At 40.4% G+C, this 11,272-nt stretch overlaps 2 protein-coding genes across 2 annotated transcripts in view; one reads left to right on the forward strand and one right to left on the reverse strand.

The window, feature by feature from the left end:
• Positions 1-1,244: 1,244 nt before the first annotated feature.
• On the forward strand, positions 1,245-6,392 carry CSUI_003203 (myb family dna-binding domain-containing protein; the record flags this gene model as incomplete). Its single annotated transcript, XM_068063401.1, has 5 exons — positions 1,245-1,298; positions 2,194-2,369; positions 2,910-3,088; positions 4,612-4,760; positions 5,531-6,392. Coding segments are annotated over 5 exons (1,032 nt in total), but the record flags the coding sequence as incomplete, so codon positions are not given.
• A 45-nt stretch (positions 6,393-6,437) lies between these two features.
• CSUI_003204 (atp-binding cassette g family transporter abcg87) overlaps positions 6,438-11,272 on the reverse strand; it is a gene marked incomplete at its 3' end in the record, with an annotated part of 6,711 nt that continues 1,876 nt past the window's right edge. Inside the window, exons 3-7 of the mRNA XM_068063402.1 lie at positions 10,591-10,798; positions 9,740-9,862; positions 8,711-8,836; positions 7,708-8,079; positions 6,438-6,577 (exon numbers count right to left, since the gene is read on the reverse strand). Coding sequence (XP_067924623.1) covers positions 6,440-6,577; positions 7,708-8,079; positions 8,711-8,836; positions 9,740-9,862; positions 10,591-10,695 — 864 coding nt within the window. The remainder of the gene's footprint in view (positions 6,578-7,707; positions 8,080-8,710; positions 8,837-9,739; positions 9,863-10,590; positions 10,799-11,272) is intronic.

Below are 11,272 nucleotides of genomic sequence, written 5' to 3' on the forward strand. Positions count from 1 at the left end.
TTCTTTTCTCTTTCTCTTTTTCCCTTTTCTTCTTTCTCTGTTTCTTTGAAATGTGAGCTCATGTGCATGCATGTACATACATGTTCTGACCCTTCTTCAAATCGATATGTATCTACCTGTCATTGACCTATTGGCATATCTATCTACCTATCTGTCTATTTATAAAGAGAGAGAAAGAGAGATCTTCCATACATAGCTATGTGTCTAGATAGACAGATAGGAGGCACGTATTCTTGTACCAAGTGTTTCATTCGTCTTCTTCTCTTTTTCTTTCTTTCTCTCCTTCTCTTGTGTATATTCATATATGTCTTTTGCTTTACTTCTCTCTGTCTGTCAACGTGTGTAGTTAGAGTATCTTCTCTTCTTTTCTCCGCACAAGACTGCATATATATATATATATATGTATATATGTATGTGAATGTATATGTATATCATTGTATGAGCCCGTCCTCTTTTTCATCTGCGCATATGCATGTGTATCTCCTTGTCAGCTCGTGTGTAGGGACATTCGCAACTATGTATGCAAACCACTTTGTATGAATATGAAGATGTATGCATGCATGTGGAAGCATATATGTAGATCCATGTAGGAATGTGAATGTGTGTAGAGGTATGTACGTTTCTCTTTCTTTCACTTCGTGTGTATGTGATGACTCTGACCGATCTTCATTCTTACGGGGGTGCTTGTAGCTATGTTCTATCATTCTCATTCTTCTTCTTTCTTTCCTTCGTTCTTCCTGTTTCATGGAGATCTCTTTCTACACAAGCCATGTTTATTTATAGATAGACAACTTCTTGCCTACCTTAAAACACTTTATAGACATACACCCTCTCTATGTGCATACACATCATCGACGGTCTCTCCATCCATCTATATATCTATATACATATATATATGTATATATATGTATTCCTTCTGTCTCTGCTCGTGTGGACTGGGGAGATCTCTATATCTTTCCGTGTCACCTAGATATCATACATCTGTATATATAATATGTATATTTCTTAATGCAGATAGATAAAGATGCAGTCTATGTAGACGTCTATATCTTTGGAATCTCGAGGGGCCAATTGATGCCTACATCTTGTGTGTTTCTTCTTCTCTTTCTCCTTGAATTGGGTGTCTTTTCTTCTTCTTTTCTTCGTTTCTCTCTCCTTCCGTTCTTCTTCTTCATCCCTCTTCTACTTCTCTACTTGTCTTTCTCTTGTGTGTTTCTCTTTCTCTTCTTTCGCTTTTTCTTTAGCCACCTCCTTCTTCTCCTCCTGCGCTCCTTTCTCTCGATGATCGAATTCTTCACGTAAGCCACATCTGCTGTCTCGCTTATCTTAACAAGCCATGAACAAGAAGAGAAAGATCAACGGACTTCACGAGTCTCCCAAAAGAAACACCGGTTTTCTCACAAAACAGTCTTTGTCGTTTCTCTCTTCTCTGCTAGCTACCTACTAGCTGCCTAGCTAGCCAGCTACCTGCTAGTTAGCTAGCTGTTGCGTGACACGTGTGTCCGGGGAGGGCGGGGATGTATGGAAGAGTATTACCGGGAAGACATGCAAGGCTGAAGAATAGGATAGGTGTAGGCTAGATAGAAGGGAGACATACACACTATATACATACATCTAAATGTAGATAGATAGATAGACAGACGTAGATACAGATGTATGTATATGTATGTGGATCGCACTTCCTGGAGAATAGATAGAGATAAGAAGAAAGAGAGAAGAGGGAAGAAAGAAGTCGTTGCGGTGCTCTCTTCGCAAGAAGGACAAGTTGAAAGAGATAGATAGGCATCTATTTACATCTGTCTGTGTATATCTACATACCTGTCTATAGATAATGCATATGTATATGTATGTGTTGTATTCGTTATGTGTATCGGGAGTGTATTTTATTCTCTTGAAATAAGAAGGGTCTGTCGGGGGAGCATAAGAAGAAGAAGAGGAACTTTCACCTCGCCTTCTGTCTTTTTACATGTATGATGGATGATGCTCTTCTCTCTCTTTCTTTTCTTCTTTCTTGTTTCTCTCTTTCTTTCACTCTTCTTCTCACCTTTCTGTCTTGTTTCTTCTTCGTTTCTTTGCCTTTCCCCTCAATCCCACTCATCTTACTCCATGAAAAAGAGAGAACTTCTCTATCTCCTTCTTCCTTTTTGTCTTCTCTCTTCTTGCGACTTCTTCAACGTCTTGCGATGTCTATAGGAGGCAAGAGAAATTATTTTGTGTGAGACGCAACTCTTCTATCCGGAAAGCGAGCAGGGGAAAGAAGAAGGAGGAGGAGAGATCAAGACAGGCATAGGAGAGACAAGCATTCGTCTTAGAGCCAAAGCCTTTGAAGATTCTCAGGATTCCTTCATCTATTCTCCTTCTGCAAAGAAGTAAGTCTATACACATCTCTCTCTTTCTTTCCCTCTCCTGGCTATGATAGAAAAGAAGACAAAGAAAGAGAGAGAGAGATGAATAGATGAAGGAAGGACTTCCTTTTTCTCTCACTTTACAATCCTTTCTTTCTTTTTCTTTCTTTTTCTTCTTCTATCAGTCAGACGTGACTGCCTACAGCAATAGCACCGACGCCTTCTTCTTCTTCTTGATCTCCTTTCTCGTCCTTTTCTTATTCTTTTCTTTCTTTCTTTCTCTTTGAACTCTAACTCAGTCTGTCTGTCTAGCTATCGACCGATCTATCCATCTCTCTATTTCTCTCTTCTATCTCTCTCTCTCTTTTTCTCTATCTTTCTATTGCTCTATCTATGCTATCTGTCATCTCCAAACAGAGAAGGACCGTCTCTACACGGCGAAATAAAGACCCCCCCCAAGCAATGTTTCTCTCTTTCTTTCTTTCTCTTTCTTTCTTTCTTTCAATCTTTATGCATCTGTTCATTCTTCTCTTCTTTCTCTTGCTGACATGCGTGTGTGTACAGGTATGTGTTGTATCAAAATCTCCATGGCTATGAGAGGATCGAGGCTCTAAAGAGAAAGCTCGAAGACTTGAAGAAGCAAGTGGAAGGCGCTTCTCAAAGATCAAGAAAAAGCGAGAAGAAATATATCATTCTCACGAAAGGTTACGACGCCAAAGCGAAACAACTCCAAGATAACCTACGTAAGAAAGAAAAGAAAAGAAAAAAGAAAAGAAAAGAAAAGAAAAGAAAGAAGAGGGATTCTCCTCACTAGTGGTAGTATTAGTAGTCGTGGCTGGCACCCCAGTCTTCAAAGAGGCGAAGGAGAAAGAGAAAGATAAGAAACACACGAGGAGGAGGAGGAGGAAGTAACTATATCTTCGCAATGAACGCATAGAGATAGATAGATAGATAAGGAGAGAGAGAGAGAGAGAGGCGTAGAGGTGCTTTATATACACGCTATATGTATATAGATGTGGAGATGTATGTCCGTGTATGTGTGTATAGTAGTTGTAAGGGCGTGAAGGTATATATATCTATCTATCTATAGATATATCTACACAGCTGTAGATTTAGTTGTATATATATGAGTGCATGTGAAGAAGGCTAAGTACTCTCCGTGACGTTCTCTTCTTGTTTAATAGGAGAGACGGAGAGAGAGAAGCGCGATAAGACTGCTCTTGTCTGTTTCTTTCTTTCTTCTCCTTTATACGGTGTTGGAACGTTGGGTGCATGACGCCTATATATCTGTCTCTATATATGGTGAGTTTGTATAGACATAGTACATGGAATAACGATGCATGTATCAGTAGGTAAGTCTGTAGTAGGTGTGTATGTACAGGATGTCCATTAGGAGTTGCATTTCTCTCTTTCTCTCTCCTCGGCTTTCTCGTCGGGTTCTTTCTCTCTATAGAAAAGACGCACATACATATTGCTATTCATAGGGTAGGTGTTGACCGCCTCTTAGAGGCCTCACTGATAGAAGCAGGCATCATCACGTACGTATTAGACATATAGATGTAAATATATATATATATATATATATGTGTATCTATTCTTCATATGTCCATATCTCTATGTATGTATGCCTAAATATGTATACAGGTGGTAATGACAACTCTCCTTCTACAGCTTGATCTGTCTATGTCTATGTATTTCTGTATGTCTAGTCATTACGTGTATAGCTAAAATGTGGAGATGGATCTCTTGTCATATATCCTGTTGAATGCTGAGAAAGAAACACAGGGTGTATCTGCATGGAAAACTTCATCCTTCAGCCAGCAGTAGTAGTAGTACGAGGAGGATGATAGCTATCTAGCTATCTATCTATTCGTCTATCTATCTCTCTATTCCAACTCCTGATCGTCGATCTCCTCTCGAGTATACATATATATCTATGTATATCCACATATAAACCATGTATTGGTATCTATATCTCTTCGTATACATACATACATGGTATATATATATGTATATATGTATATAGACAAGTTGTATGAATGAGAAGGTCGGTGGTTTGTCCCCATCATGCCTCACCTTCTTCCCCCTTTTCAACTAACAGGCGAGTAGCTATATCTGACACCTACACCTACCTCCCTCTTCTCCACCATTCTCTCTCTGTCTCGTTCTTTCGTGACCTCTTTCGATCGTTCTCCTTTCATAATCTTCTTCGTTTTCTTCATCTTTTTGTGTATCCCTTGCTTTTTCTCCCCCTGTGTACGTTCAGAAGAGCTTTATACATCGATCGAGCTACAGACAGCAAATCTCCTAGCTTTTCGATCGTTGCGTGATAGGGAGTTAGAAGCGATAGATAAACGGAAAGCAGAGCAGGAGGCTCTGGTCCTCAGAGAAAGAGAAAAGCATCTGTGGATGCAGGTACAAACTATCTCTTCAAGGAGAGACATGTGTCTCTCTCGTCTATCGATCATGCTCTCACGCCTTCTTCTGTCTCGGAGATCTCTCGACAGAGAGCTATCGATCCATAGGTCGATGTGGGATACATCTATGTATGTAGCTCTAGATAGAGAGATAGATCGATCGATCGATCGATTTGTCGTTACGTTACATAGGGTGCGCGTCAATGATGAGCTATAGAACGATGTCTATACATCTCTATGCCTAGGTGCCTATGTATCTATGGATCGATTAGAGGATAGATAGATTGATAGATAGATAGATAGATAGATAGATAGGTTGCTGTGTATACATACCATACAGCGTGTCAGCCATTGTTCTCTCTCTCTCTCTACATACATATATATATTCATCCATGGCATGTATAGATTCGGCAAGAGTATCTTTTCTTATGACAGCTTCACTAAGTAAGTGTCGATACTTTGTCTATCTCTTTATCTCTTTTGAATAGGATATACCCCGCAGTAGTAGTAGTAAGTGGATGGATGTCTTTTCTTTTCTTTCTCACGTTTTCATCGATCTATTCTTCTTCCATCCGTTGTCGATCTCTGCGATCTTCTATCGTCATCTGCGTCTTTCTTACCACAGCCATGGGCCTATGGAATGCAAGGCGGGAGAGCCCCGGGGAGGGTGTCTCCTGTCGTACACCTGATCTTTCTTTCAACTCTTTGTATGAAGATGTAGATGGATTTTCTTTCTTCCTTGTTCTCCCCCTCTATCGTTCTTTTCAGCGTCGATATGCAGCCCTACAGCGACGTAAAGAGCAACTTGAAGAATATCTTAGACAATCCGATGAAAGGGCGAGGCAAGCGAGCTCCATTGCTTTGATCCACGCGGCCGGAGGCGTTGTAGGAAAGAGAAGGAGAGGAGAAGAAGACCAAGAAGAAGAAGAAAGAGGGGGGGTGAGAAAGAAGACTTCGGCAAAGCAAATGTCTTCTTTTGGTGCCACTACAGAAGAGACGAGGATGAAGGGAGGATTGATCTGTAATGGAGTGCATGCAAGAAACGAAGAAAAAGAAGAGAAGGGCAAAGACCATGATAAAGCAGAAGAAGAAGATCAGGATGATCATGAGGAGGAGAAAGATGAAGAAGAAGAAGAGGAAAGTGAAAGCGATAACCTTGAAGAAGAAGAAGAAGAAACCGAAGAGAAAGAAGAGAAAGAGGAAGAAGAAGAAAAAGAAGAAGAGGAGAAAGGAAAGAACTGACAAAGAGGAGATAGGTAGATTAAAGATAGATAGGTTATGATAGATAGTCAAAAGCTTTCATGTTCCTTGGCGTATGGAGGAGTTTCTCTGTCGATCTTTCTCTGCTATTGAAGGAGAAGTGAAGAGAGGAGACTTGTGTGGATTTCCTTCTCTTCATCTAGACGAAAGAAAAGAAAGAAAAAGAGAGCTTCTCGCACGTGTGCATGGATGATGTCTCATAGGCTCGTGGAGACCAAGTGAAGAAGGAAGAAGTAAAAGAATGAGACAGAAAAGAGAAGATCTCTTATTCATTCCTCAGGAGCGGAGAGAGAGGGGGGTGTGTGTAGTCCAGTTCCTTACAAGTCTTTTTCAGGAGGTCTTCGATGACGGGAAGGACTGCCTCGGTGCCTCTCGCCTCTACGTGCTCTACACCTATATAGATCTACATATATAGATAGATAGATGTATATGTGTGTGACTTGTTTGAGATGAGTGTTTAGATACTTGCAATTGATGCCTTTCATGTAGGTGCGTTTGCTCCTGTCTCTCCTTCTCTCGCCGAAGTTCATCCCTTATAGCTGTAAGCTCTGTAACCTACACACGCAAGCAAGCAAGAAAAGATAAGTAGAGAGAAAGAGAAGAAAAGAAAAGAAGAAAAGCAAGAAGACAACGAAGAAGGTTGTTACATCTTAAAGTGTCCCTCTCTTCATTCTATCTTTTCCGTTTTTCTTTTCACCCCTCTCTCTTTCCTTCTCCCTCTCTTTGTAGACATTCTCTTCTTCTTCTTTTTCACTGGATGAACCAAGAGAGACACCTCGGAGCCACAGGAAAGATAGCGAAGAAGACAGTCGACAGCGTCACTCTAGTCGAACAACGAAGAGGATAGTCAAGACAGGGAGAAAGCTTTTTCTTCTTCTTTTTCTTTCTCTCAGCTGGTAGAGGGGGAAGAAGAAGAAGAAGTAGAAGAGTGAGAGGCTCGCGTATCATCAGAGTGTCAAGAGATCGTTTGAGACTAGTGAAGAAGAAGAAGAACATGAAGAAAGAAGAGGAAGAAGAAGAAGGAGAGACAACTTTGGTCATGGGGGGAGCGAGACTGCTTGACTCTACGAAATGAGTCTTCTCATCTACCTTCATGATCCGTTCTCTTCTCTTCTTCTCTTTTTCTCCCNNAGACTAGTGAAGAAGAAGAAGAACATGAAGAAGGAAAGGCAAAGGAAAGAAGGAGTAAAAGAAAGAAGATAAAAGGGATGATCAGAAGAAGAAGATGCAAAGGATAAGAAGAATTAAAGTTTCAGGCTACAGACTTACACAAGCATGATACATCTCCCTCTCTCCAAGGCTTTTCATTCTCTTCATCTCTTACAATCCTCTCACATCTCTCTCTCTATATATATTTATATATATATTTATACATAGATATAGACATGTAGGTAGATATACATTCTAGTACCATACACATCATATATATATATATATATGTGTAGGCAGGTAGGTCGGCATACACCCTATTAGCGTATACATCCTCTATATCTCTGTATGTATATACAGAGAGGACGAGATTTATACATGCCCATTTGAGGTGTACATACACCTCCTGAGAACGCCAAGAGACACCTGAGTCACACCTCTCTGTCTGCATATCTATGCTTTTATTTCTGCCTCTATCTCTATTGTATTCGTTTATCTCATCCATCTTTGCTTTTCTCTTTCTTCAATTCTGTTACCTCCTGTTGAAGTGTAAGAAGCTGTTGCTTGAGAGGATCGCCTTCTTCTTCTTCTCCTCCTCCTCCATCTTCTTCTTCTCCTTCTTCCCTCCCGCCGCCTAGCTTTCTTCTGAGATTCTTCAGTTGTCTCACTGCCTTCTCTCTTTCTTCTTTTTCATCGACAAGTTGCTGCAGCACCTGACTAACGTGCTGTTCCATCTGTTCATGCTTTTGTCTGAGGTGGTCGTTTTTCTGCATTAGAAAGTTTCGTTCTTTCTCTGCATCTTGGAGGAGTTGCTGCTGGTGGTCGTGGCTCTCTCCCTGTTGCTGAATCAGACTCTGTAGAGAACTTCTCTCTTCTCGGAATTCTTCTTCTTGTCTCGCCAGCATCGTCTACTCGCAAGAATCCCACACAGCACTACCCCCACCCTATACACATGGGCCCCCCCCCTCCATGGGTCTTCACACATATCGAAGCAATCAGCACAAAACAAGTTCTCAAAAGTCTCTCTCTCTCTTCCACTGGATATAGATTTATATCGATATGTGTCTCTATGTCTCTCTCTATCTCTCTCTCTATGCATATGTATATGGATATAGATAGAGGTGTGCCTATATGTGTATATAGATAGACAGGTAGATGGATATACGTGTATATAGATAGGTGTCTATACGAGTGTATGAATGTATGTATATGTATGTGTGTATTCATACATCTTCCATACCCTCAACTACTACCTCTGTATAGATAGATCTATAGCCAGCAATACAGATGGATCTTCACAACAGCGTCTCTCTCTCTCTCTGCATGTCCATCTACGGATACCTCCCTATACGTACATATGTATATACATGATCTATCTGTCTATTTAGATAGACTATTACGAAAGAGCCGCATGCTGTCTTCCTCATCGTGTATATATATATATATATATATGTATATGTGTATATACATATATAGAACCGCATTCAGATCAGTTGGCGCTCGAGAGAGAAAGAGAAGAGGAAAGAGGGAGAGATTTACCATGAGAGCTAAGATGAAGATGAGAAAGATCTGGGGGAACTTAATGAATGGAAATCCGCAACAAGGAATGACGAGAATGAGAGAAAGGAAAGTCAACCCCACCAACAGACAGACACCTACACACGTCTACAAAGAAAAGAAAAGAAAAGAAGACAAGGAAACATATACACATCCACTCTCAGTCATTCCACACACAGAGAGAACATACACATATACACATATGTGTATGGACGCACTAGATGAAGATGGGGGGAACCCCGTATATATATATATATATGCATACTGCATATGTATAGTGCGTAGAAGAGGGCGTATATGTATGCTGTAAGCAGACAAGATGAGAGGCGCGTAGATGTATCTCTCCGTACACATATAGACAGAAACATGTGCATATATATACATGAATAGAAGTATATGTATATATACCCATGTATACGTATATGTGTATATCTCCCTATGCATATATACGGAAGAACGTTCATTTGGTATCTGTATATCTTTATTTGTCTCTCTACACATAGACATGTACATATATATATATATATATATGCGATCTCTTCTGAAGATGAAATCCACCGACTCGACTACATAGATCTACATATGCATGTGTATGTGCATATGCATATATATATATATATATATGTATTTCCCTACATACATGCATGCATGTCATATAGTCATATAGATCTATGTTTGATTCTTCACACTTTCTTTCTTCACAGGATCACCGAGGCGGTCGTTAGATCGACGTCTTTGTTGGCGTGTCTCTTGAGAGGTCTGCGAAAGCCTTTCTCTCCTCTCCGTAGATAGATGGCAAAAGAAGAAGAAGAAGTGAGAGAAGATCAACAGAGATGTGAAAGAGAGAGACCTGCTATGAGAATGGACGTCCTTTCTTTTCTATTCTTTCTTCTGTCCGTCGCGATGTATAGAGAGAGGATAGAAGGCTCTATGGATATACAAAGACACTCTAAGATAGCGATAGAGATAGATCACAAGAGTAGAGAATCTTCTTAGTGTCTCTCATCTGACCTCTGCAAGAAGATAAGGTGCGGGGGTGTAGAATCCATCGGAGGTTTCGTAAAGAAAAGCCACTTTCTTCTCAAGATAAAACGTCATGTGAACTGCAGGAATACATCCTAAGGAAAGAGATAACTAGCCAGGAAATTACCGCAGACAAGAAAAAGAAAAAGAAGATCTCCACTTCATGATGGACGTGCTGTGCTCTCTCTCTCTCTCTCACCTCTTAGATAATTCGAAACATCCACCCCTGCCCCCGACAGGTATCTATCTTTAAAGTATCTCCGATCTGTATATCTATCTTTAGTCTATCTCTCTTTGATCTAATCGAACCTAATCTATATCTATCTATACCTATCTATCGAGAGAGTCTGATGTATGTATAATACTATGGACTGGTATACATGGAGACATATACATAGACCTTCATATATACATATCCACAGGCCATACACAGAAGCAAGCGCCTGTAGCTTTAGAGAGCCAAGAAACTGATGTGTACGTACAGGTGCATAGATCTACTTCTATCTCGATCTTGATCTGAAAGGCAAATCCGTTTCTGAAAAGAATCCCTGTATATCAAAAGTGTGAGAAAGCAGCAGAAGAAGGAGGAGGGAGTGTCGATGTTCCACCATCGAAGTAGAAAATGCATGCATGAAACATTTTCATAGCTAGGAAACCCACAAATCAACCATACAGAAGGACAGAGAGATAGAGCAGCTTTCTAGTAAAGACAGGTATCTATAGCAAAGAAGATCACACATAGATAAATAGATAGATAGATGAATATACTAAAGATAAGTAGCTTGAAGATAGATGATAGGTGAAGAGAAGAATGGGGAGAGAAGAGAGAGCTTGCTTACAAGAAGTAGAGCAGATAGATGGTAGATGATCGGTTTGTCACGGTAGACATTGAAGAAGAAGAGGCTAGTTAGGATAGAGACCAATATAGCTGTCCCAGCCATCATAGAGAGGGCGTTTCTATCTCTCCAAGCTAAAGTGAAACTTCTTCTTGCTAAGATGACAAACTGACCCCCGAAACCCGGACGGAGATATTCTCCTTCTCTCTCTCTAAACATACACATACACATTCATACATAGAGAGACATACATACACAGACATACATACGTACGTATCATTCAAATTCATACAGACACCTCTCTACCAGAAGACAAACACTAAACTCCTACCTCTCCTCCTCCTCTGCCAAGAAGAAGAAGAAGACGAAGACTGTACATACACCTCAACGGCATGCAACCCTCTCGGTAGATAGGCAGAGACATAAAGAGACAGACACGTACATGAATTAAAGATAGATAGATTAACGACGATAGACTCAAGATAGATAAATAGATAGATACCACTCGAGATAGGTGGACGATAGAATAGATAGAAATAAGATCATGAAGAGAGACAGATGCATGACGTGCCCCAAGGCTTAGGTAGTCTTCTAGAGAAATCGCCCACACAATAGAATCTCCATCATGAGAAAGAAAGAAAGAGTGAGAAAGAAAGAAAGAGTGAGAGAAAGAAAGAAAGAGTGA

The sequence above is a fragment of the Cystoisospora suis genome (assembly GCF_002600585.1).
Source record: "Cystoisospora suis strain Wien I chromosome Unknown contig_1403, whole genome shotgun sequence".
In the NCBI taxonomy this organism is placed as follows: Eukaryota; Apicomplexa; class Conoidasida; order Eucoccidiorida; family Sarcocystidae; genus Cystoisospora; species Cystoisospora suis.